The 27,727-nt window shown below is 41.1% G+C and overlaps 2 protein-coding genes across 14 annotated transcripts in view; both read right to left on the bottom strand.

The window, feature by feature from the left end:
- Positions 1-12,983, bottom strand: part of LOC110976030 (talin-1-like) — an 82,080-nt gene extending 69,097 nt beyond the window's left edge. For all 13 annotated transcript variants that reach the window (XM_087140400.1, XM_087140401.1, XM_087140402.1 and 10 more), the window contains exons 1-4: positions 12,864-12,983; positions 3,502-3,674; positions 1,377-1,474; positions 861-935 (exon numbers count right to left, since the gene is read on the bottom strand). In XM_087140400.1, coding sequence (XP_086996526.1) covers positions 861-935; positions 1,377-1,474; positions 3,502-3,646 — 318 coding nt within the window. In that variant the 5' untranslated portion in view covers positions 3,647-3,674; positions 12,864-12,983. The remainder of the gene's footprint in view (positions 1-860; positions 936-1,376; positions 1,475-3,501; positions 3,675-12,863) is intronic.
- A 2,498-nt stretch (positions 12,984-15,481) lies between these two features.
- On the bottom strand, positions 15,482-26,886 carry pdss1 (decaprenyl diphosphate synthase subunit 1). The gene is made up of 10 exons (XM_022229023.2): positions 26,618-26,886; positions 24,454-24,497; positions 23,683-23,794; positions 22,668-22,801; positions 22,058-22,199; positions 21,286-21,397; positions 20,662-20,771; positions 19,482-19,676; positions 18,799-18,879; positions 15,482-17,633 (listed from the first exon to the last, which is right to left on the bottom strand). The coding sequence occupies exons 1-10, from the start codon at positions 26,774-26,776 to the stop codon at positions 17,493-17,495; spliced, it is 1,230 nt and encodes a 409-aa protein (XP_022084715.2). The 5' UTR covers positions 26,777-26,886; the 3' UTR covers positions 15,482-17,492.
- Positions 26,887-27,727: the final 841 nt, after the last annotated feature.

Here is a 27,727-nt window from a genome sequence, read left to right as displayed (position 1 = left end):
GTCGTGGAGATGAGAAAGGTCCGCTCTCATGCAATATTGAGTCAATATTAGTTTAGACGGACCGTAACGGTGCACAGAAAGGTTCACCTGTTTCCATGTACATGTACCTGTACTTCACTTGAATGCTGAGATGTATACAAAGCACAGCTAGAATACTCGTGAAGTACATGACATGGTTGGAAGAACATTTTGTAAAAGTTGACATTGTTGAACACAGTGCAACTCTTCATGGCAGACCTCTGAATAAATGTACCTCCCCTTTTCAGTTTCAATGTTTGGTGGCAGTTTGTTCAAAATAAGAATAAGAAAAATAAATTCAAGAGTGAAAATGGTAGCTTTGTTACACAATTCAACAACTTTCAACATGAAATATTACATGGCTGCCAACTATTTGCTGGCTAAGGTGACCTGCAATTCATGTACAGACGCACAAAATATTAATGGAGTTAGATGGCTGACTTCTTGACCCTAGCAGGATCTTTCTCACTTTTTTCTTTTGCCTTCCAAATAGATTCTGCAAGAATCAAAATGTCCGGCCCAATAACTTTTTTGATTAAATATCTTGTGAACAGTATCGCTGCATTTCTTAACAACCAGGCCTTAGGTGTGGTATTATTTTTGTCCAACCACCTCCACATTCTCAAACCACAAGTCGCCATATATGGCCACTTTTCACGATTTCGTGGGAGACCACACACGCTGGCCCTTCAGAGTTATTTGTGCAAGATATGTACATGTATGACGTTTCCTAATATAAAATCCAACTACACTGTGAAAAAATGCGAGAGGCGAGTCATGGCACCTGGTAAGGTTTTTGTTTTCGTCACCCCAAAAGAAAAGCATATTGTAACAGCACTCACCAACAATGTTTTTTTGGAGCCATCCAACATCTTGACCTTCAGAGGACGGATCTTCTTGCGGTACTCCAACAAATCCTGAGAGTAACACACAAACTTTCCAATGCACTATTTTTATATATGTACATGTACACGTAAAAATGCCCGCAGCAGAACGATATTTGGTTATCTGCTTTAAAAAAACGGGCCAAAATGGATCAGCGTTGTCCAAATGTATTCACAAAAGATTAAGGACAGTAGATGCAGCCATTTTTTCACCAGCAGAGAGCCTTGTTAAAGTAAAGTACATCTCCGAACTATGACGCATTCAACTGCTGCACACTGTGAATATATGTCTGTACCCAATAAAGCTGAACTTGCTTTAAGGTCAAATTTTAGTGCTCCCAAAATCAATCACAATCAGAATTCTTGATGTCACAAAGAACCAAGGTACACAGAAGGGTGCTCAACGTAAATGCCTCAAAGGTTCTGAACAAAACGAGGAATCACTTGCACTGAGAACACCTGTCCCAATCTTACCCCTTGCCGAAGGAGATAATGCTCCAGCGTCTTTCCCGACTCTAGCCACACTCCCTTCTTGGGATCATCATCAGCAAGGAAGAGACCATACTCGTTGGCTGAAGTAAGGAATAAGACCAAACTGGATGTATCCAATATCAACATACTGTGCCAGTATTTGAACTTGATCAATGGTTGGGGTATAAAAAAATGAAGACGAAAGCGGGACGAGACACTCTAGAGGAGGAGCTGATGGTTGGGGTATAAAAAAAAGAAGACGAAAGAGGGACGAGACACTCTAGAGGAGGAGCTGATGGTTGGGGTATAAAAAAAGAAGACCAAAGAGGGATGAGACACTCTAGAGGAGGAGCTTATGGTTGGGGTATAAAAAAAGAAGACGAAAGAGGGACGAGACACTCTAGAGGAGGAGCTAATGGTTGGGGTTAAAAAAAAAGAAGACAAAAGAGGGATGAGACACTCAAGAGGAGGAGCTTATGGTTGGGGTATAAAAAAAAGAAGACGAAAGAGGGATGAGACACTCAAGAGGAGGAGCTGATGGTTGGGGTATAAAAAAAAAGAAGACCAAAGAGGGACGAGACACTCAAGAGGAGGAGCTGATGGTTGGGGTATAAAAAAAAAGAAGACGAAAGAGAGACGAGACACTCAAGAGGAGGAGCTGATGGTTGGGGTTAAAAAAAAAGAAGACAAAAGAGGGATGAGACACTCAAGAGGAGGAGCTGATGGTTGGGGTTAAAAAAAGAAGACCAAAGAGGGACGAGACACTCAAGAGGAGGAGCTGAGGGGTGGGGGGAAAAAAAAAAAGACAAAAGAGGGCTTAGACCCTCAAGAGGAGGAACTAATGGTTGGGGTTAAAAAAAAAGAAGACGAAAGAGGGACGAGACACTCAAGAGGAGGAGCTGATGGTTGGGGTTAAAAAAAAAGAAGACAAAAGAGGGATGAGACACTCAAGAGGAGGAGCTGATGGTTGGGGTATAAAAAAAAGAAGACGAAAGAGGGATGAGACACTCTGGAGGAGGAGCTGATGGTTGGGGTTAAAAAAAAAGAAGACAAAAGAGGGATGAGACACTCAAGAGGAGGAGCTGATGGTTGGGGTATAAAAAAAAGAAGACGAAAGAGGGATGAGACACTCTGGAGGAGGAGTTGGTTAGATTAGCAAGAAATACAATCCACATGTCCGTTACACACATACATGTAGTTTTGTTTGCTATTATCAAGGAATACTGTGTTAACATGTGTATTCTCTGCAAATGTAACCTTCATTTAATGAAAGAGGATTTACCACAACATATACATGTGTAGATGTGCATGTGCACGCACATATACACACGTGTCTGTGTCCAGAAAATACCACATGTATGCATGTGGACATCAGATACAATAATAGCATGCACATGTACATGTAACCAGTTGGTTTTACACACATGTACCAGTACATGTATGGATCTTTTTCAACCACTTCGCATCAGGGGATGTACGGACTCATTTGGTTATCAGTGTGCACACAGGTGCAGCTGACAGTCAAACCGTCAAGCGTGCCTGGATCCACAGTTTTCTTTGTGTACCGTCCACACACACAAGTGTGTATTTACCTGCAACTGGGGACCCCTTATTGTTCCTCTTTTGCTTGTACTTTAATATTTTTTAGAAGACCACCCATACGTTTTGTACACAGTTGTCAATCGGGGACCCTCTGTCAATCGGGGACCTTATTGTCCTCTATTGTTCAGGGTCCTCAATTGAATGCAGAAACAAACTCAAAGACCCAGAAGTCTGTGGAAGTGCATTGTACATGTAGATCATGTATTGAACCTGAGCTTGACCCAACCTTGGACAACCTATTGAGGATGAATAATTCCATGTCAAGTCAATCTCTTACATTCCGCTCTGCCAATACAGGCATTCACAGTTACAGAGGACAAATCAAAAGGTCAGAGTTCAATGACCAGTAGCTCACAAACCACATGACCTATAGCACCAAAATGTGGGTATTAAAGGTGCCTCACAAAACGTAATAAATTTTATGAAATCTGTGAGATTGATCCCAAAAAGTATGGAATGACCCCAGTAGTAATTACCACTCCGGGCGGGGGCTCCCACATTTATTAAAATCAATGTATCAACTTACGTTGCCCCTGTAAAGCGGCTGCTTCTGGATTCTTCTCCCGTATGATACGGCAGACATCGTAGACGAGAGCCGTGGGATCAAATTGCATAGTCTTGGTGCTGTTGGCAGCCACAATGTTGATCTTCAAGGAAATCTTGGACGCCATTGTGGCTGGTGGGTTCAACCACTTCTACCTTTATGGCAAGAGAGAATAAAACCAATTACATGTATTTTGTAATGGTACATGTGGGCCAGACAGAACATTACAGTGTACGAGCAAAATTATGTTACAAAGAATCGTAAAAGAATTGTATGCTTTTCATGAGGATCGGGAATTCCATTTGCAAACTGAAAAATTGTTGGAATTCCATGCAGCTTGCTTTACATGTCTATTAGAAAATGGATATTAATGGATAAATAAGCAAAAATGTACTCGCACATATGTACATGTATGTATATAAATTAACGTATGTGGACGATTAACTACATGTACCGAAAATCTTAACACTATGCAGACTGCATCTAGCACTTAAAGTTTTGTAGCTGAAACCAGAAATTCAAATGTAGGGGTTGTACATTTATACATGTACGAGCAGATCATGAGAAATTCCAGAGATGATTGCCCTCTGTCTCACATGTCCATAAAAATCAAGGCAGAACCAAAGTATGAATGATTCATGGGGAATTTGTGTCATAATTGAGGACATCTGGACAATGAGTAAAACCAAAGCTTTCAGTTGGAGGTACAAATACATGTACAGTGTAATGTCTGCAAAGCTAAATGCATACATGTACATGATAGACTAACCATACAAAAGTGGTTTCTCATGGGTATCCATGGTTTACTTCAGGAAATTCATGCACATACACAGTTCTAGTACATGTTCATGTGCATTTGAAAATATATGTACATGTATCTCAGACGGAAATATAAAACAAAAACTATACGTGTCATGACGAACACCCACACATGCCATACCCACTACGATTAGCCAGCCAATTTACAAAACTTCAAGAGGAAGTCTAGGTGATAAACGCCTTAATGCACCATTCCAGGCTAAATATTCCAGTTCAACAGAAGTCGCCTACGTGATCAAAACGACTTAATTTCCCTCCCAAATGTCGGCAGATGCAATCGCCCGATCTAATGCGATCCCACGGCTCTATTGAATTGTCCGCAACCCTCCAGCTAAGGTGTTACTTTCAATTAGCATTTGGAAAATCAGACACTATTTTAGTCTTACATGGGGCAACCGCAGGATCCTAGCAGTGTGCTAAATAAAATGCCTGCCTGCCTGCCTGCTGCCTGCCTGCCCTCCCACGTGCACGGTTTCAACTTCAACATGTTCAAGTGAACCACGCTCATGTACAAAGTACCAGTACTTAGCAGCCCTGCAGAAGTACATGTACTACTGGTACATGTACATGTACATGGAGACAATGAAGTAACGGGATATGTACAGTACACCTACATGTACATATGTACATATACGTGAACATGTACAGTACATGTATGTACATCTTCCTCTGGGTACCGGTACATGTACATGTAATACTACATGTATCTCTACTATACAGGATTTTGTACGAGCTCCACAAAACCAACATCCAAGTTCCGACATACATGTACATGTCCATGTCCATGTACATGTACATGCACCGGTATGCCCAGGTTTGGTGCAGGTAGTGGTACATATTGAGTGTTTAATTCAACAACTGTACGTGTTTACAACACTCCCCAGTAAGAGCTAATCGATGTCCTGGGCAATACCAGCTAAAAAACTGAAATCATAGACTTTGTTGCTGTAATTCTTTATACAGTGATAAAGGTGTACACGAAGGCAAAAACCAGTCTGGGAGCTTGCAATACATGAACATTCTGTGCTCAGTACTGTTCACTTAACCAGCCAGCACTCGTTAGTACTACATACTGTACATCTATATTCTGTGCTCAGTACTGTTCACTTAACCAGCCAGCAATTGTTAGTGCTGCATACATGTATGCCAAAGAGCAAGGAACAGTACAAAGTGCAAAGGTGCATTAACTTGTAAACCAGAAACTCCCAACCTTTTCCCCCCCCCAAAAAAAAATAGAAAGAAACTTCATCACATGAAAAAAACAAACATTGTAAATGGAATTCATTTACATGTATGCCACGATGAAACTGATGAAGTACAAAAGGCTGACATGATCAGCACCGCAAAAAAATGCTTCAGACAAGAAAATGCGGAATCAATAAATTACATGTAGACATGCCGGTACAATACCATCAAGCTGAGCTGTCAAAAGATGAATCATAACTCCCCTGACAGATGAGCCAAGACACAGGGGGAGGCAACATCTGGCACAGACAAGACTTGTGATGAACGTACATGTACATGTACAAGTAAATGTACATGTACATGTCCATTGTACATGTATACCAGTACAATTTTGAACGAGTACTGCATATGTACATGTAGGCCTACACAATAAGCAATACCTCTACTTGTATGCCATAAGTGAGTGCATGCTATGTGGAATGTATACAATACACGTACCATACCGACGCCGCGCACGTGTGTGAAACACATGTACATTACCAAAAAAACCTGGAATTTGGCTAGACTCAGTACACAATTTACATTTGCATTTGTATGTTTTGGACTTGGTTTTTGTCACACTATTGTACAGTACATGTTCCTATGTTCCCCTTTTGCTGACAGTCTTTGACAGCTCACACCAGCTTGTATCTTTGCAAACTGTTTCCTTTAAACTGTGTAAATTACTGACCTCACTGCAACCTGGGGTTTAAAGAAAAAAAAAATCAAAAACCAAAACATGAATAAACTTTTGTAATTACATGTACCGGTAGTACATGCAGGAAAAGCTCCTAGCATTTAGCTTCCGCTAATTAATTGGCAGTAACTGCACAGGTAAAACTAGGAGCATTTTTGCCTACAGTTTTAAATTCAGGGGGTGCCGGGCAGTAACAAGAGCTGTGCTTGCACAGTACAAGCCCTGGGCAATTGGAACGGACAAGCTGAACTGATGAAAAGGCATATTGGAATTCACCATTTACAGTCAAAACAAATTGAGGCACTAACACAATACCACAGTGCCCTCACTCCTGTTTGCAACAAATGGTTTGGGGATTTTCAACTTCTTGGCCTCTTGCAATATGCCGACTAAAGCAGGTTTTTTGAACTTGAAGCAATGGCAACAAACTGACATCCTTGTAATGACTCGACTCGTGTCTGACTGGAGTCACAATTTTGGCAATTCCACGTGAGTCCTGACAAGTAAATGACTCGACTCGAGTCGAGTGTCTGTGACCAAATGACTCGACTTGTGTCAACTCTTTCATGAAGACTCGACTCAAGTACAACCTTGTAAATGCAAGACTCGAGTGTCAAAAAAATTAAAAGCAACAATTTATTTGGCTAGAATCCTGTCACCCTAGTTTATTTTCAGTATGTCTGAATGAAAATAAAAATACCAAAATATGACTTACATGTACAGTAGTTGGGTTTTTATTGTATTTTGTTCCCAAATTTGTGACTCAAATTGATTTGAGCTCGGTATTTGACTTAAGTCAACTACACAAAGTGACTTGACTCGACTTGAGTCACAATTTATACGACGGGTTTTGCCCTTACCCAATGTATATATTAATAATAAACACTGTATGCTCAGTGCTTGTCCAAGGGCTTGCGAAAAAAAGTCACAAGCCTACTCGGGTGGGACTCGAACCCACAACCTCCTGCTTACTGATGCAGACGTCTTAAGCACTCGACCAACGAGCTTGCCGGGGTCGGCTGGCCAGTCCGAGTCAGGTGAAGCAGCAGGTACCGCAAACTATTTTTTTTTTACTATTTTTTTTTTAAAACTATTATTTTTTTGAGTCCCAACTCCAACCGAGTCACCACCTTTAGTGACTCATTACAACACTGCATCCAACAGGAACATTGTAGTGTCCCCGCAGCTACATGTACACGTAGTGCAGACTACTTTGAGGCTGCGAGGATAAAATGTTACAGGCTTATACACTTTACATTCCCGCATCTGTCCATGTATTAACAATGTTTTCAACTTTGAATCTTTAAAACCCTCTAAATTATTCTACAGTGGGGGCAACTTACATGTACGTGTACGGTACGTGTAGGCCTACATGTACATGTACATTGTTCCACTGCATTTTGCGAGTTGGTGTGCGCTGTTTACACAATTTTGTTTGAGACAATTTGTCTAAATTTTAACGCTTGACTTCAAACATACTGTGGCTTGCCTGGATTCAGAGTCTCAATAACTGAACAGAAACCACAGAGTCTTAAAAGTGGTCAGTACCATGATCATCTTCACGTCTAGTGCTTTTTAAGCCCATCACTGACAATGACTGATAAGGCGAGGGTCACCTCAACAGTGAGGTCACACTTTCAGGTTCCAACTTCCATTCCACATCAACCCAACAACAGCATGAAAGTTACTGGTACGAATTCGATCACACAGCAATATCTACATGATTAAGCTTGCTTCGCACTCCTTCTACGTCCAGCTGTAGAAAAAATCGTAACCAGACAATACTGTATCTTATACGTGTACAGAATGCCATGCAGAGAACACTGCACATATAAGGACACCAAGCACATGGGCAGAAGCACCTCTTGGATAGACTTGCAAAATTCTGAACTGGTTACAAAATACATGTATATGTAAGTACCCTACAAGCCGGTTACAACGTACATGTACATGTATGCCTGCCCTGGTGTATATGAACATTTTGTACATGTTCATGTTTACATGTGCTGCGACATATGGACACTGTCATCATCCTGGGCGATATGCATTCTGGTGCCATGTTGGAACCGGGACAATTCTTGTGTACACAAATCCCTCAAACATCCATTGGCCTGCAACTGCACATCAAGCGAGTATGGAATGCAGAAAGGGGTTGTTGGGGAACAGCCTATGCAGACTGACACAAAGTCTAACAGTCTCCCCGGAATCCCCAGTAAGCCAAAGCCAAACTAAGGCTAGGGACTGTCTCAACTTTCAGGGTTCTGGCTGTGGTATGTCAGGTATTTGGACTGGAAGTCTGCCCTGATGACTTAGCCCTGAAGAAGTCAAATGGATACTTTCTGTTCAAGCACTAGATATTTCACAATCAGTACTGTCTGTACACTACTGTAAATGTACAGTGTATTGATACATTTACCTAATGGTGATGTAGTACATACATGTACATGTATGTACTTAATTGGTGCTGAGTGACTAAATGGTTTAAACAATCTAATTTCGTAATGAACAAAATATGAAACTAACAATTCCATGTCCATGTTATATTTGGCCCATGTACAATTTACCAGTACATGTACATGAAATACCAGGAGAATGAAAACAAACACTCATGTTGTCATTATGTAACAATCTCATAGTGCTCAAGGTTTTCCAATCTTCATATGGTGCATGTACAGACATACCCGTACATCAAACCTTCTGATTTCAATATGATTTTACATACACCCTAGGAGGTTAGGGTTAAATTAATGATGCTTTACCATACCGGTACATGTACCAGTACATTTAAACTTGGTGGGAACTAATGAAAAAAATAAGGGGGGGGACATTAGCATGGAGTTTATGGCCCACATTTAAACACCTTCAGTATTCCCACAATAATTTGGGGGGGGGGTTCATGGTAATGGTGCACTTCCAGTAAAAATCTGAAGCAATTTTTCACATTCTGCTTTCACAGACTGCTTTCTTTAATCAAGATAATGTTACCCGGTAGCTCAGATGAAATACTCAAGAATGTGAATGCACAATGGGCCAGTGTTTACAGCTTGGTGACTTCTTTTTAAACAGAGTGGGAGATGAGCAAAGCTGCCAAGCTACATCTGGGGAACACTGCTTGTGGGAAGACATGGTGTGTACACAGTTCTGTGTACATACATAGAGCCAGTATCCGTGAAGGGAAATATCCAGGGAGAGCTAAAATACACATTTTTACAAAGTGCATAGAATACATACAGCAAAAACCCACACGGACTTCCTCTTTCCATTTTGCTCAAAGGGCTTGTCTTTTTTCTCAGTCACGCCCATCTGTTCATAAAATTGCAATGCCCTTAAGACCCACATGAATCACTCAACCAAATCTATTTCAATGGATCTCTACTGTTTTATTTCCATTGCGAAAGCATCATCATAAGCAATTGACCTCAACTACACGACAGGTAAAGTCATGCATGATGACCTTCATTTTTAACAGTACAGCTGAGTATCCTCAACCTGAATTCTTTTTACCTATGGATGTGTTTCCATTCAGGAACAAGGAACTAGAAATACAGGAACACAACTTCCTCAGTCAGCATGTCACCATGTCTATGCATTGAACAGTGCGTTACATGTACATGTCTCTTTGCAGGCCCCTATAGACTGTACAAGCCTCCAAAAACTTAACACTGTTCTACAACTTGTACATGTAGGGTGCAACATGTGCAAAGTCGTTCAATATTAAACCTTGGTCATTTCCAGTCATTCATGATAGCGTACATATGCGACTGAACACTTCAAATTTTTGAATTTTTGAATAGTTCATGGGCAAAGGAGGATTTACATCCCCCATCTGGTAGTTTCTAAGATCCTTAGCATGCTCCCGAAAGGAAAAAATTGATGACAGCAGAAAATAAAATTAGGGATGGACTCTCTCAAGATGCTACTTTAGAAATTCCATTTCGTAGCACAATATCCCACAATGCCATGGCAACCAAATACATGTACGGAGGGGATAGAACTGTCAAATGCAGGCATGTCACTTGCTAATTTGGCACAACTGTACCTTTTCAAGCATTTGGTCACCAAACAACTTTGAGTGTCGAATTTTAAGCAACAAAGTATAAATATGGCATGCAGCACCGTTAGCTACCTGAACCATCTTGACTGCATGCGCCCGATTGCAAAAAGATGGCAGTCTCCACTCTTTATGACAAATGTTTGTTTTCCAGTGGGAATCTGGATGTGAATGTGCCCTTTTTTCTAAATAATACAGGCAATTCACAACAGTGCGCCTCCAAAAGTTTAAAAAGCGTCGACCAATCACAATGCATGAAATTTGTCAACCCACTGCGTGTTCGGAAAGGGTCAACAGATTTCGCGCACTGCGATTGGTCAACACTTTTGGAGGCGCACTGCTGTGAATCACCCGTATTGGAGAGGTGAGATTCATTTCATTGAAGCTTTAGAGTGCATTTTCAAAAGGTTGAGACATTTGATGACTCTGATCATGTCTGTTAATGCTCGGTCAAACTAATTTGCATTGACAGGGTCATATCAGGCATTGAGTTTTACTCAAGTTGGTCCCCTTGCATTAATATCTTGTATTTTGCTTTCAGATAAACCCTCCTTTTGCTGTGATAGTCACAGCCAGTCAAAATTTACTTTCACTTCTCCCTCTACAGTCCATACACATACAAGTTTATCATATGTAACTTGACTGCTTTTGACTGATCGACAACTTGGCACAGATTGCATCTTTGTATAGGAGGGTTCATGCGAGTACAATAATGCTGTGCATCAGGTCAGGTTGAACTGGCCACACCAATCCGAAACATTATGACAAAGCAAGGCACATATGTAAAGGGGGCTTTTCAAGTTAGTAGCGTAATGCATGTGCCTAAACTTGTAAATTTCTAGGAAATTTTTTCAAGTTTTTCAACACCCCAAAAATTTTGTACTGCTGACAGGCATAAAGGCTGAAATTTGAATGACGCTGTGGAGCACTACACTACGCATTCATATGAAGTTGTAATGACCGTTTGCCGTCAAAAATGGATGGAAGAAAATTCACCGGTCAATAATTTTGACATTAAAATGGGCACTGATATTTGTTTCAAACCTGAACTCACTCTCTGGTCTCAATCCACTTATTGACTTTACATTGATACACACGAAGCGCTGGTCAAGCTGGTTGTGAAGTGCTCAAGGCAAGGCAAAATACATGTATAATGTACCATCTGAGAAACACAAGTTAATGTGACAGTAACTACAGTACATGTACGCTACTGGTCCCAATTCATGTCATAAACCAAATCCTACCCAAAACTGATGTAAACTCTCCAAATACCAGTACCACCAAACCTGACAAACACATTAGGTTAAAACTGACCAGGAACCAAACCGCCGTGAAAAACGAATCTGGCTCGGACCATGGAGGTACATGTAGAAACAGCTAAAATCGTCCAACAGTTTGTCCAAACTTATTTTCGTTGAATAAATATTTTTAGAAAAATCATCAAGAGAACTCAGGACTGTTAGCCTAAAATAACTTTTACCCTTTTTGCATGTATAGTAGTACTCTACATGTACACACTAGCCAAGTCCTGCTTGGCCCCTTCTGCGGGGGGGAAAAATCAGGCAATTAGGCTTCAGTCGTACTGTCCCCTGTTTTGCATTTTTAACGTTAAAAAATGTTGCAGGGTTTATTCAGTAAGTAAAACATGTAAAAAGGGCTTAGCTTACACATGGGTTTAGTTTAGGCCTAAACTTATGTTTAGGCCTACAAGTATGCATGTAGCCTTACAATGTACATGTGCACATGTATATCAATTATCACGAAATGTCCGATTTCCCAAGATGGCAAAATAGATGGTGGAGATCCACATAGGCCTACAACTTAGTACAGACATCACTTACGTTGCAGCAGTTTATAAGCCATCAGAAAGTAACAACATGTAGTAAAAAGTCAAAATTGGCTGCGAAAATACTTAAGTGTTTAATGCCTACTAGCAGTGGTAGGCCTAGGCCTACTCAGAAAACACTTTCTACATGTAGGACTTGGCTCTATTACTAGTAACTATTATGTTTGTGTACAGATGTCAAGTGAGTTTCAGCTTCAGTTCGCCGGGTTTGCACACCATTCATGATTAGGCCCTGGGTATGTCATGTACATGTATGTTAGGCAGTCATGGCACAGTAGTTAGCAATGGTTAGCATGGTTAGGGTAGGCATGGTAGGCCTAGCCTACATTCTGCAATTTTACAAATACAATGCTAATGTAGCTGAAGACGTTTGTCTGAAAAGAAGTGCAAGCCGCCAACACGTACATATTCAGAGTGGGTCCTACGTGTAGGCCCTACTTATAGTGTGCACATGTATCAAGTACATGTAGGTGCATACAAAAAGATGACACTTTGACAGCAGGAAATCACTGTCCCTCATTGTCAGCATGGTCAGTATGTGGGGCAAGTAATGAAACACGTCAAACGTGAACTTCACCAAGCCTATCAACATTTCAAACTCCAAACTACTGACAAAATGTGACAACAAATGTCTTTAGTCCATAAACTGTCAAAAATACGACAAGCGTAACCTAATTTTGTAATTAAAAGGGATAAATTTGCCTTACCGGGAGAAACTTTACGGGAAACACCTCTAGTCTCACTCAGTTCAGCAGAAGATTTGCGATGGGTGACTCCCTAATTTTGTATTCAAAATGGCGGACTTTAAAGTGACGTCACGGTTGAACCATTGAGGAAGTGGGTATGCAGGACAAGCATGTACATTTTACACAGACCACAGGACTGGTAGATTTCTATGGTAAAAACGTAGCGCCCTCTTTTGTGAGTAAACGCAAAGAAATAACTAAAATTAATTAGAGAGCCTTTTTCGTCTCGGTTTCAAGATGGATGGCTTGTATTTCTTTTTTAATTGTAATCTTGCTAAGCGCACTGGCTATAAATATTCACCACTTTCATCACTTTAGCAATAGACCTGTCGGTCTATTGCTCCCGGAGCCTTCTAATTTAGCGCGTTTCAAAATTCTTGAGGGAGTTATGATGAAGTGATGCCCAGCGTCTTTCAGATAGATTTCAAAACCCAGTCTTTTTCCCAGTTGAGCTATAACCTTGATGTTAATGAAAATTAGGTGGGAAACACAATCGACTACGCACATACGTTGGCTGCTTCAACTTGGGCATGTACCGCTGGGTTGGGGGACTACGCCCATCGGCAGTCGAGCAGACAGTACGCCGTGGTCTCTATGACTCCAGCCCCATGATGGGAGAGTTGCACGGCAGGACTCCCTCCGAGTCTCCACCCCACTAATTCCTTGACCCGCGGAAGCAAATAGAAGGAATTGTCGTATCGGCTGCTACTGTTCTGACCCATACGAAAAAAGAACATTAATTACTGTGGAACTACCTCCACATAATTACGCAGTCTTAAGGTAAAATGGCGCACTTTTCTGCGTCCCGAAAATGTACAGTTTATTCCGGGTGATTGTCTTCTTGAAGTTTTTTTTTTTACTTTTGAAAAGGTCTCTGGGTTCTCTTCCAAATGAGAGGAAATAAAATTTAACTTCAAACTTTAACTATTGGGTACAGAAAACGTGAGGGCTGATACACAATAAATATAATAGTTGCTCGAGGCACAGGCGTATATCGACAGCCTTCATGCCATTTTATTATTATTTCACTACAAAATTAGTGTTTATTTTTCTTGGCTCCTTCCCCTTGGTCAAAGCGATTAGCGTGGCACCCATGGTTGAGAAAAATCATACGGAACTCACCAAAAGATTCGTTTCCCGTACCGTTTGTCAACGTCCCCCAAAATGCTTACACATGGTCTATTCTCCGTTGGCTCACTATAAAGACAGTAATGTAATTAATGGCCAAAAGACACTTATGCAACATAATAATTTGTCCTACGATGTACCTCATCTCAAGAGCCGGGCAGGGTGCCTCCTCCACCCCCCGAGAGCTCGGCAGTGCTGTCCCGTGCCTGATCTTTTTGAAACGTGATTTTTTTTTTCATGTAGAAACATTCAAAGTCTGTACACCTGTGAAGTTCCAATTCAATCCAATTCTAGGTTTGTTACAGTCATTGCGTGGCAATCCGCTGGCACTGAGCACGTTAGTGAAAAACCGTGCAGACCGGGAATGACCAGGCGGGGGCGGGGGGCGGAGGGGTGTTTCAAGAGAACGGTATGTTCCATTTTTATAAAATTGGTGTCAAGATGATTGTAAGACATTATAAGAAATGTCCCAACTGCGTGGCGCGGGGAAACTGCATTGCAAGAATATCAGAGAAAATATCAAGGGAGTGGTCGACTCCGCACCCAGCTGTTTGGGTGCTGAAAGGAATTTGAAAAACTTCACGCACTTCTATGTAGCAGCCTAGTACTTTTTCTCGAGCCGGAATCAAGCAGGCGTACAGTTGACTTGTCCAAGTCTAGCCTTTTAACGAGAAGCATTAACTTTCGGGAAGCGCTATAAATCTAGCCGGGGGGGGGGGCTAACTTTCAGGTATTCGAGCCCCCGTTACAACATTTGTGGGAATAGGTGGCCCATTCTCAAAATACGCATGTACTACGAGTGTATGCACCTGGCATTCAAGGCGGAATGATTATTTCTGATTTCTGGATATAATAAAGTTTTTTTCATACTTTTAGAGATCAACAGCTGCATAAAATTTACAACTAGTGAAAGCACCATACTTAGGCTAGGAAGTCATGTTGATGTACCAGCTCTTTCCTCGCCTTCACCTCTACGACCCAGGTTCGAATCCTACCGAGGTCTGTATGAGGTTTGATTGCCAGTCCCCGCCTGATTCCTTGGGTTTTCCCTAGAATGTCTATCCTTGGTTTTTCTTCCTTCCAAAAAAATGATCTTTTTTTTTCTTCACTGTTTAATTGCCACTTCATCCTGTAATTGGCACTAAACGTGCTGTTGGATAAACAGAAATAAACAAATTACATTAATTGATCCCTACAAAGCTGTTTTGGACCATCATATCGCCAGGATAGGCCTACATTTTTTGGCAGTAAAGCAAATAATTATGCCAAAAATATGACTACTTTTGGTAGACATTTATTTCACAAGCTGCCTCATCGCCGAATCCACTTCAGTGTTAAGTCTTTTAGTAAATGCCACTTCTTCTACACTGCTTTCTTCGACAACACTAAGCACAAAATTACATTGTTCTAAACGAGATCCAATTAAAAGAATGACTCAGTGCACATGAAGGTTCTATATCTATAAATGTATTTTTCACCAAACAACTAATAAAAACTTTAACAATTTCATTCTCAACAGCAATTAAAACATTATGATATATCTGTCCTAGTATGTACAAATGCAATGTTGTACGTAAAAAAAAAAGCAATATGAAATGAAAAAAGAAACATTAGGAATAATCATTATTGGAAAATAACACAGGCAAACGTGAGACACATTACCTTTATGGAAACTTATCCCATTAAGAGCCCTACTAATCAGAATGATTCTCCCTTCAAGAGTTCCTTCTTGAACATTTCTCTTTGTGCGAAGTAAGGAACAAATAGACCTTTTTCCTGTGATGCCATGATCATGCTGGACCTATGATGTGTTGTGATGGTAATGAGTGCATAGTGTTCTGGTAATATTTACAAATAGGTCCTTTGGGAGACATTTTGTGGTACATTTTTCAGCATTAGGGAGACATTGGCTTTTAGGGAGACATTTCAGTGTCTCCCTATTTTCAAACTACCAGAAGGAGGCTGAAAATTACCATCCATATTTTGAGAGATGATAGTTTAGGGCCTAAAATGAAAACATACAAGGTTTGGTTCATATCAGATTAGGGAATATTGAATTATGGGACAGTAAAGTTGGAAAAATTTTGTGCACGTTCTTATGGGAGTGCCTCCCTAATGACCCATTAGTGGTAATTATAATCTATTCAAGATAAACTAGTCAAGCAATCAGCATTCGCACGTGCTCTTGCACGTGGTTGAAGCTGCCTGTAGGAATATAATGCAATAACCATGGCCAAGGCGGTCCAAACGTGGTGGTATTGCTTATATTTAGTCAGGTGGGTGAAAAATTTTGGGGCACGGTTTTTTTACACCAGGGGAAGGCACAGTATGAGACAAAGCCAAGGATACTACGAGTGGACTGGAAGGTTGGAAAAATGAAACAAAACGAAACAAAAACCAAACACTCCTACACTCCCCCAGAGTTTGTTGGGGAAAAATGGGTCAGACTTTTATTTAGTAAAACATTTATTCTAAAGATGGCTGTCCGCATCCCTTTTCAAATTTTTGACCATCTGTGGTTCCACTGTTTGAAGACACAAAAGTTGTATGTTGGAGAAGAGAACCGAGCAAACTTGAACTGACTTCCATCATTCGTTTAGAGTTTGTAGCAAAGTTTCACAAGAATTAAAAACACACCTGCTTCTGTGGAACCAAATGCAATTCGTAGCTGTGGTCTAGTGTTGGGATATTGCTACACAAAGACGTGTCTTGAGATAACACTGGTCGACTATATGATACAGAAAAAAACCCAACTGGGTCTGAAGTTGGAAGGACTGGGACGCTAAATTTTAATTCTTTTTGACGTTGCCTTACTGTTCGCTCTCTGGAACTTGAGATCAATGGATTGCAGAGTTCTGTCACCAAAACAAGCACAAAGCAGTATATTATGGGGAGGTTTTTTTTGCAACACACTGCACACAAGATAAACAGTAACTTTTGAGGATGTGGCCATTCTACATGGATGAAATGACGATGTCCAAGACAGAACATAAAAGAGTGGTTTTCATAACCCTGCAAACAGCCTTATCTGCACAACCTGAGAAGAGAATTGTATAGTTCTTTCATTAGTTTTGCAATATGAAAACAAAATAAACATATCGTTTCTGAGTTTTCAATTCAAAGAACGAATTTCAACACAGGTTTGACACCTATTGAGCTGACGGTTAGTGGTGAAGAAGGATAAATTATAAGTGGCTTGGATGTTCCTTTCTTTGATCCCCTTGCCTGTGCTAGTTTTACTTCTTTGAAACAAATAAGAGCTGAAGTGAACAGGGGGAGGAAAGACAAAAAGGAGCTCTCAAGCTACTAATAAATAAAAAATCCTTCTCCTCTAGTCCTCAAATCTAAGCACTGGAAAAACGGGTGTACGCTTTTTCCAGTGCAAACGAAAAACTCATGAAAATATCCCTAAACTCTTACAATGCCACTAAAACTTTGAGAAACATAAGCAGTCAGTAGGGGCTATTTTAATCTGGTCACAACCCGTTGCGAAAGCTCTATGAGGGCCTGTCTTGCTGGACTTGGCGTCAATTGGCTTATCTGCCTCTTGGCTTCCTGACTGTGCTGGTTAGCGATGTAACGTGTCTGCTCTATTCCGTCCGTCTGAAAGAAAACCAACAGAGTGCCCCCCCCCAAAAAAAAAACCTGGTTTAGGTTTACTTGCAAGGCATTTTTATGATTGAAATCTCGGAGAGATCGGCACCAAGAGGATGAATGGGAGCCAATTCAAAGGCCAGTTTGTCCAAAAAAATAATGAACTTAATGGTGGATATGACAGTCACATTATCATGTATCCTTCATCCCCCAATCCCAGGTTCCCATTCCATATCCCACATTCCCAGTTCATATAAAGTGCCCAACAAATACAAATGATTTAGGAAGCCTTATAAATAAGTTCATCGTCAGAAACACACCAAATTCTGCCTTAGATAAACATCATCCAAAACAAGTAAATGATACTGAGTCCTTGCGGAAAAGGGAATAGCATTTGATGTGCTTATCTTGACTTTTAATATTATTTGCTGCCAAAGTGATGGTCTCTGGGGTAAAGATAAATGTGCGCTCCTCCACTTGGTGATCCATTAACTGTTTAATCACAGAGCATCTCTGCTTCTCCATTACCGGGTACTTAAAAGTGTAAGTCTTCCCTAAAGTCTTGGTGGCCCCGACTACAGTTCAACATGCCCTCCTCAGTTTTAGCAATAAACCCTACAAATAAAACTTGCCTACAAAACATAAATCAAGGGCCCAGGAATTAAGGCCACACCAAAAAGAAAAAAAAAGCAACCGGAACATTTTGGCAGCTGCTCCCGACAGGAGAAACTAGGGCACTGATTATCTTGCTTCTCTCACCATTAACCTTAGCCCCCCAGCCTACTTTGGCCCCGGAACCCTGCCAGACACATCAGTCTGCATCATTTGTCAAAGTGGCTTGCCTGCCCAGTGTAACAAGATCCTACAGATCAACTCTCCCCAGACATCTTGCATGTGCCAACCTCCGATAAATCACCCTTCCTTCATTGCTAACGTACAGTATCAAACAGAGGCACAGAAGCCCTAAAACTTTCTCAACATTTTTTTTCAAATACAAAAAATCTAAACTTTAATTTTTTTTCTGTTTGAATGTTGGGGTCACTATGGCTACCAGGTACCCATGTTCAATTTCACTTGGACACCTTTATTCCCTTAAAAATTTACATCATCGCTTTCTCCTCCAAAAGGTTAGAACTGCCATATCCTAAAGTAAGAGAAATAGGGTGGTTGTTACCTTGGCAACGGCTTCTTTGGCTCTTTCCACATCACCAGGCTCACTGAACCGACGCATGATCATGGCTTCCAATTCTGGAAACTGCATTGAAAAAAAAGAAACAGTTAAAAAGCTGTAAAAGCTGTCCACATGAGATCACCCTCTCAACCAGTACTTTCATTGCAACCAAAGAACTAAACAATTTTTTCAGTAGAAGCTTTTCCTTTGGAAAATGACATCTGGGACTGCAGTATCAAAATTGAAATCTTCTCTCAAGACACATCTTTTCCATAGATCATAGCAAATTGTCTCTTTTTTCCTTCTTCCTTCTTTGTAAATGTCTTGCATCTTCCAGTAATGTGACCCAGTAAATAAATGCTGTTAGTACTTGTTAACCTCATTAATTTCAGGTCCTTCAGACTTGTTATAACAGGAACCTTGCATTATCAGGAATCATAACGGTGAAAAACAAATGATCGGGACTTAACAATTTCCTCGTTATAAGCAGAATCTTGTATTAACAGTGCTCTTATTTAACAAGTTTGCCTGTATTTTTATGTTGACTGAAGCCATGTTTTTTGCTCATGAGTTTACAAAGGCTGCATACCGAAACCAACAGGTCACAAAAGTGTGCTGATAAGAAATGATGTGTACAGAGAAATACAATTCAATCTGACTTTCTTCTTCATCTCTGTTTACTGTACCTTCTCAGCTGCAAACAACACCGGCCCCGTCGCAAGCCCAAGCTTCAAGTCTGCCGATGTCGGTTTCCCCATTTCAGCGTCACTGGACACAAAGTCTAAGACATCGTCAATGAGCTGGAAGGCCATGCCTATGTTACGGCCGTACTCATAGGCTATTTTGGAGACATCCTCATGACATTGACCCAGAACAGCCACCTGGAAGGCAGACCAAACAATTCAAGACCTCATCTCGTGGACTCACACTGATCGAACTGTGCAACCCTGACTTTCTTCCTTTAATACCAAAATTCAAACATAAGCGCATTTCAGCATTGTAATAAGTCACTGAATAGTGTGGCGCTTTAGGTCAGTAATCACAAGGTCGATTTGAGTTCAAGTGCATGGTCGAGTTCAGTCAAGTCAACTCTGTCTTTCGAGACAATTTGAATCATTGTTATTTAAACAAATCAGATAAACTAAACAGGACAGGTTGAACTGAGTTGAATTATATCAGTACTTTTCATCTACACTTCAGTCTCCCTATTCAACAATGTACAACTTGACTGTGTATTAACATTTGATAATGCCTGCTGCGTAAATCATGCGCTGGCACCTGGGTAGAAGACAGTTTAATCGATTCTGATTGGTCAAGAGTCTGTGTGCACACAGCTCACCACACGCGTGCCAATTGGACAATTTGCAAAAGGAATATTCCATAAAATGGACGGGGGTGTTCAGGAAAATGAAAGTAAAATTCTAAAACAAAATCACTGGAAATCCATCACATATTGACATCTTTTGACTCTCTGACTAAAAACGTATTTGTTACCCAGGTGGTCGATTTATTTTCCTTTTGACATAAAAATCTGTTTATTTTGGAAAAGAAGAAAACACACACACAAAAAAGACTTTTTAATTTTTTTTCTAAGGCGAAGTAGCCACCCAATTATTTTAAAAGGCCAAGTTAGCCACTTTAATTTTGAGTCAAAATTGCCTAAAATTTAACACTCACAAAATAATGGGAATACATATGTGCTTGACCGGTCTTAAACTAACGTTTAAGACCAGCTCAGAGACTGAACATTAATAATGCCCTCTTTATGTCCATTCTCTTGAGCCGGTCTCAAACGCACTTTAAGACCGGCCAAGCACATACTTATTCCCTCTATATGAAAAGTGTGTATCACATTCAGGTTCTTACTGCTTGACAGCTATGTGCCATTAGGCTGGCAGTCTTCATGAAGGTTTTCTTGAGGTAGTGGGAAAAACGCTCATTCTCATCTTCCTTAGATCCCAGTTGCATAAACTCTCCTGCTCAAAACAGAGATGACCAAATCCCTACAATTTCAGTTTGAAAAGAGTTCCTGTACATTATCACTCTGAGGAAACACTGGTATGACCTCCAATCAATAACGAGTGAGGCGTGGTCACAAGATCAAGGAATAAAAAAGGGAAAAAAAGCACGAGCAAACCACTGTATATAGGTACAGCACATACAGGTGCTGCAAACAATGTCCATCTTGTTATGTGCTGTGCAAGGTCATTTGATAAACATAGACCCAAAACAATTTATGAGAGTGAAAAGACAGCAGTTAATATGACAGGGTATGACACCAAAAGTCAAGCAGGGCAACTCATGCCGGTACCCGGCCCGGTCTTTGTTCAGGAAAGAAGCCAGACAAGCAAATGGCTTCCTCCATTCCAGGCCTACTCTCTTGTTCAGCAGATTTTCTCCAGAATGGACACAACTGGGCCAACGGAGGGGGAGAAATCTGTTGGCATCTTGTAATTCTCTTGATACCTTTGGCACAAAATGAGGACTCACCTCTTACAAGGTCGTCTAAAACTTGGGACAGAATTAACACCACTTCATCGTTACCAATCCTTGCTAAAACCTGAGATGACACAGACAGGACAAAGTCACCTGCAAGGATAGCCTAATGGGGCAAAAGTGAGACAAAATAATTCATTACATTATTTCCATGGCCGGATTATAGGATCCCCCTCACCAGTCTGGGTCTTGTGAAATTCTTGCCACCCAATGAAAGTTAGAATTTTAAAAAAATCGAACCCAATTTTACATCTCCATAGACAGCTTTTCATCAAGATGTTGCCGAGTAAGAGGCAGTAATCCTGATCGGAGATGGGCCAAACTCTCTGGGCCCCAGGCTACACCCCCCAATGTTTGACAAATCCCAAATCTGCTGCCGAATTCTCAGTGTCATGTTAATGTCTCGTCTCAAACCAAAAACCTTTGCTCATCAGACCAACAAAATCCAGCAGGCACTGTCCATTCGTGGCTGCTGCTGAAGGAAGAAATTAGAACACAGCTTTGCTTGTGTGCTGCTTGCCACTTAAGCTCACACACCTGTTTTTCTGACAATACAGGTGGGGCACCAAATGAAATCCCCATTTTTCAAATTTGAACACAAAGGGCATTAACCTTTTGTAAACACCACTTTTGAGCTGAAACAGATGATGATGCTTGAGAGCTCATCGAGGGAAACTTTCTCTGGAATTAACGTTTATTTCACAGATCTTCTGCATATAGCGGAGGAAACTCTACGAGACAGATTCTACTGCTTTCTACGCCATACCTTCTTCTGACCCCACATCTCATTGATGGCCATCTTATTCCTTCTTGTATCTGCATTGTCTATCACATCGTCGTGCATCAGGCTGGCCGTGTGGATCATCTCAGCGATCATGGCGATCTGACGCTGCGTTTCTAAAAGTTTACTGTAACAACCGACATAAAATGTAGGAGAAAATACATACAGGTGTACTGTGAATGAGCTCTCCAATCAAAGGGCTGATTGTATCTACAGACAAGACATGCTGTTCTGAGACATTCTGTTCCCTGAGAAAGTGTACCAGTAATGTTTGACATGCTATATGATGAAACAATCATTTCATTCGCCATGCAAGGTCACATGTCGCGTCAAAAATGAAGGTGGTCCTGTGAGGTTTGAACAGACCTACGTCTTTGAAAGTCAGAGTTATATTTTGTCAACCAGTGGCCGGTCAATTACATTTGTGTATAGCTGGCCTTTGGTATAAAAGCTAAAAAAAAAAAAAATCTCATGGGCCTATCAAAAATGAAGACCTAATGAAAACACGGCCCCCCTTTAAATTCAGTGGAATATGCGTGTACCTTTTGAGGCACAAAGCGGCACAAGCCAGGGGGGATTTTTTGGGAACTGTTACCTGTTGGCTCCGTGTGTGTGGGCATTGCAGGCACTGGCCGTTAGAAGAACTATCATTGGACGGAAGGCTTTACCCTTACCATCAAAATAGTACTGGGCTACGTCTTGCAGAGACCTCCGATTAGAGATCAACTCCTGAAATTGACCCCAAAAAGAGGACATTGATAAAAGCGGGAGAAATGTGCTGCTCACAGACAGGGGTTGAAAGAGAGACAGAGCAGTCGGTTTCGACACATATCTAGCTGTTTTTTTGTTGGATGCAACATTCAAGGAAACACTCAGCTAGCCATATGTCCACCTGTCATTAGCCCTAACCCTCCTCAATCCTCAAAAATCCTTCGGGCGGTTTTGGAGGATTTTGGAGGATTGAGGGTGAATGGCAAAAGTGTATGGTTGATTGCGAAGGATGCCATGCATGAAGGCTTAGTCATGCATGAATTCAGCCCACTATTTCTTTTGAATCAACCGCACTGCTCAAGAATGCCATTCACACCACCTCAACATAATGACAGCAATTGCTGGAGGATTTTGAAGGATTGAGGTAGAAGACACACCTCCAAGTAACACTTTCAAGATTTCGGAGGATTGAAGAAGAATCCCATTTTTTTCACCCCCGAAATTGGAAGATTTTGAAAGATTGAAGAAGGTCCCTAGCAAAGGGCCTGGGGGTTAGGGTTAGGAAAGGCTAAAAGAATGTGGATGAGCAATTTTTGTTTGTTCAAGTTTTTGTTGGTTTTGCTTATTTACAAGCCCCCAATTTTAATATAAATCTTTTACACTGGTGAACAGGTCTTCCCCTTTCCTTCCTAAATACCAGATGTAGTGGAAATATGACCTCAGATATTATCAATGGGTGTCAGATTGAAAAAAAAAAAATCATCCAAGGAGCCACTTTCTCACCTTGGCTAGGAAGGGATGGGCAGATATTGTAACCCCACTCAAACCATACAGAAAGACCAATCTGCTTTTGCCAAGCAGCACAGCACTACATGTAGTAACGACATGGTCTAGTTTACCTTACGTATATTTCCATGCAGAGAAGCAAGATCATCCTGAGTCAGCTTCTCGGGACTACAGATTTCCTTAGGAAACACGTTTGAATTAGTAGAAAAATGTGAACTGAAATGCCTGCAAGAAACATAAATAAAAGACATAAAAGACAAGAAGGTATGCGCTTGTACATGGTGCCTTGTGCGATACCTGAACAATGGAAGGTACCCCACAAGGCCAGTTGTGATCCTTGTGGGGTACTAAAGTGGTACCCCACAAGAATTTCACAAAATAGATGTTTCAAATTAACTCATAAAGGAGGAATTTTCAAGTGCCATTCATCGCAAATCACAAATTGAAGTGTTTTATATAAGGGACATGCGGTCGAAATTTCAACCCAGGAAACTGAATTTGGTTGAATTTGGAAATTGTTTCCGTGTTGTGCGGGAGTTTTGTACACGAGAGCAAAGGAAATACCCCACAAGTATACATAAGTAAGGGTGTGTGAACGGGAATGGGTAGCACCAGACTGGGCTCGTGGGTGTGGTCAGACAAACAGCAACATGTAAATAAACAAACCATGCCAGCAGCAATACACTGTTTTTAATAGATAAGAAGGGCACGAAGGAACCAATTCATTCCAGAGACGGAGAAACAGTGTCTCCAGTCTGGGGAATTCAAATTGTTTTGTTTATATGCAATCAGACAACTCAGTGCGCCAGACTTCACTCAAATTTGACATGCCAAGGCTTATTGTAACACTGTTACAATAAGGTGCATGTGATAATATACATTACCTGACATCCCTGAGTAATCTTTTGGTGCATGTAGCTAATGACGCCTGTCGGGGGAAAAAAAACAACCAATCTAAAAGATCACGTAGAAAGTGTGACGTCACAACAGTATGTAAGGTCACATTTATGGGTAAGAGGGTTTCTTGATTACACAGAAAAACACACGTGGTCAGCTCAAGCCACAATTGTGAATTTCCAGATGTCTTGGGCATTAGGACTTGAGATACTGGAGCTAGCCTTGACCAAGGCATTGAGCTAGATCTTATTACAATTGACCGGCCAACGGTAAAAAGAAAAATCCCTAATTGATGGCCTGATCAGTGGCCTATCGCGAGCACACTCAACTCCCATAACATCACAACTCACTCGACTGCATCATGTGCGCACCTTGTGTGCACCTTGCATAGTTGTCGTTGTTCTTCTATGATGTAAGACCAACTACCAACTTGCTAGTGCCGAATTCAATTCAACTCAGTCCGAAAACAACTTAGTCGGAGGCTGAGTCAATGAAGTCCAAGTCAACCTCGGTCCCCGTCAACTTGGTTGCGTGTGGCGAATTCCTTTCATTAATATTATTTTTTAACATTTGGACATGGTTAGTCTACTTTCGCCCGACCATGTCCAAATGTTAAACGAGGCAATTCGTAGAGTCCAAGGCCATTTTCCAATACTTGACTTCGTCTCTCCGTCTCAGGCTTCGTTCCCAAAATCAATCCTCGATTGTGTGTCTGAAGCATGCATTTAAATTACTGTAATTTTTGGCTTTCTTGCATCTTATTTGATGTTCTGTGGCACTATTAGACTGACTACTGCGCTTACAGCTTCAAAGTCAGGGAGTAAAAAAAAACAGACAAAGCCTGAGATGGAGCCGAAGTTGAGTATTGGAAAATGGCCCAAGTTACTTGGACTACCTCAAATCAACAGAAGGGCTGCATGGAGAGCCCTCACAGAGGACAAGTTTTGTTATTTAGATTTGTATGACAATGAAGTACTACAGTGTCTACTCAAGCAAATCATGCAGGAACAAAGACCTGTCCTCTGTGAGGGCGCTCCACGCAGTTCCTATATACTGGTATTTTCAGTGCTGAATTTGATTGTTACTTTTAGACTGGATTATAGGTCAGTGCTAGGAAAAATTGGTGGCACCCGTGGGCCTATTTTGAATTCTTTCCCCAAGTTGACTTGGATTGGGTTGGTAGAAAGAGTTCCCTATATGGACAAGTGTTTTTTAAGTAAATGCTTGGGAATTTTCCAGCAAAATTTCACTTTTCAGGACGTGCTATCACTTTCTGATGGCTGTTACAACATCTAAGGGAAAATTAGTGTTGTCCATATATCGAACTCTTTCCGAGTTGGTTTTTGACCAATATGACCTGTTATCTTCAAGCAAACTTGAATTTCCAGTTCTGATTGGTTGATCCATGGCAACAAATAGTATGACATATATTTGGTTCATAAGTGACTTCGTCATACACACAGACGCACCACTGATCAAGGGCTCCCAAGTTGCACGTTATCTCCATGGTTCTGTGTAACACTACGTGTAGTGGGCGTGGTTTAAACTGAAGTGCCGTCACACTTACGAACCAGATAACTGTGTTGCACAGTCTATGTCAAACCCCGTACACACTGGTACATGCTGTATAATGCACAGTTCTAACTCACAGGACTACTCAACACACCTGACACAAAGAGCGTTTTACACACATATCTGCATGACTGTAAATTCAAAAGTGGCGGGTTTGCCCGTGCTGATCGTCACGTGCATTTAAATGCACACTCAATTCTAACAATTTCCATTTTTAGTGCAAGCACCCTTGTTTAATATTGAAATAGGCCTAAAACATAAACAACTCCAATACACACTATATAAAATTGCAGAAGTCTGGTAAAACCATGACGACGGTGTTACTATACTGGTTTTGCTGCGCACACGTAGGCCTATGACACCTTCTGTCATCTTCTCTTTTTTTTTTTTTTGAGTAAAGCGCACAAAGACACCATTACCATCTTTACTCTGCGCCAAATTTGCTTGAAGATAACTCCGTTATCACGCTCACAGAACAAGGAAGGACGGCGGGATGACCAATGACTGAATGGCCGACGGCCGAATCATGCGAGTTTCCCGCACCCGGCCCGTAGAACTAAGCCCTATACTATTACTTACCACCACTGGGGGTAATCCACAACCACAACATGTTGTGTTACTTTTCTCTGATACTAATAACCAGTTGGTGCTGTTCAGACGGGGCCGCAAGCTTCGAGGCAAGCGAGGTACAATCGGCCGCAACAGCCCCACGTTTCGCAACCCCAAGGATGTCGCCATGTTGATTCATTTCAAAATGCGATGCAACTATCGTGTCTGGAAGTCAGGGCTGCGGCTGGATTTAACACGTGTACTTATGGAAGCAAAAACCTTGCTGATACGGCCTTCTGACAGTCTCTAGCTGTGGATGCGGCAAGATTTTTGCGCCCTCTGTTGTTCGATTGCATCAGAAAGTTTAGGTAGACGAATGCAATACGTATTTAAAAGTTTATGATGAAACGTAGGCCTACGAACTAGGTGAAAGTTTTCTTTCTGAAAAGTTTTCAATCCATATTTCGGTTAGCTGAAGACCAATATGAAATGATGGCTACATGTTTCATCGAGCATTAATTTTCAATTCCCAACTGACCGAAAGTGTTCATTTTTCTGCATATAAAGTTGGCAGGAGAGATCTGGGCCAAAGGAACCTTCGGCTAATTGGTTTTACTATACATGCACACAACGCACCACTGCACAGTCAACAAGCGCGCATGTTGCCTAGTCGGCAGGTGTTGTTCTAGTTTGGGTGTGTGTATAGGGGGGGGGATTAGACCCTTCGCACGTGATGTCACCTTTTAACTTTTGCTACTGCTCTTTCAGTTATGTATGGGGGGCTAGACAATTTTTTTGGGTGGGGGCAAGGAGACTCCCCATATACCCCTTAAAGAACCGCGTTTGGATTGGGTAATTTAGTGATATATTTTACAGTAATGCTATATCCCCACAAGGACGTCTGTCAGGTGCTTGATACGTTGACATGCTCGTCAAACAATGTCACGATCGTTCCTATTCTCAGAAACTGTTCCCTCATTACCAAATTGTATGCAGCCCAATTAGTGTCACTTTCCCTTTGTGATGTGTGCTTGGCAAGGAGGCATTATGTCTTTCAATAAGTTATCGAAGCAAGAAAATAACTTGCCGAAGTAAGATAATAAGTTGCCGAAGTAAGAAAATAATTGTCAAAGGTATGAT

The sequence above is a fragment of the Acanthaster planci genome, linkage group LG08 (genome assembly GCF_054643075.1).
Source record: "Acanthaster planci isolate LZ-2023a linkage group LG08, COTS_SCS, whole genome shotgun sequence".
In the NCBI taxonomy this organism is placed as follows: domain Eukaryota; kingdom Metazoa; phylum Echinodermata; class Asteroidea; order Valvatida; family Acanthasteridae; genus Acanthaster; species Acanthaster planci.
Note: the sequence above shows the minus strand (reverse complement) of the source record. Positions and strands in the feature narration are given on the sequence as shown.

What these genes read in the sequence shown, in the direction of transcription:
- pdss1 (XM_022229023.2), bottom strand. Translation starts at nt 26,776, where the DNA reads ATGGCGACATCCTTGGGGTTGCGAAACGTGGGGCTGTTGCGGCCGATT. An exon ending in TTTAGACGACCTTGTAAGAG is followed by an intron (nt 20,772 to 21,285) that starts GTGAGTCCTCAT and finishes TGTTTTGAGCAG; the next exon opens with GAGAGTTTATGCAACTGGGA. An exon ending in TGTTGTTTGCAGCTGAGAAG is followed by an intron (nt 18,880 to 19,481) that starts GTACAGTAAACA and finishes TTTTCAATGCAG; the next exon opens with TTTCCAGAATTGGAAGCCAT.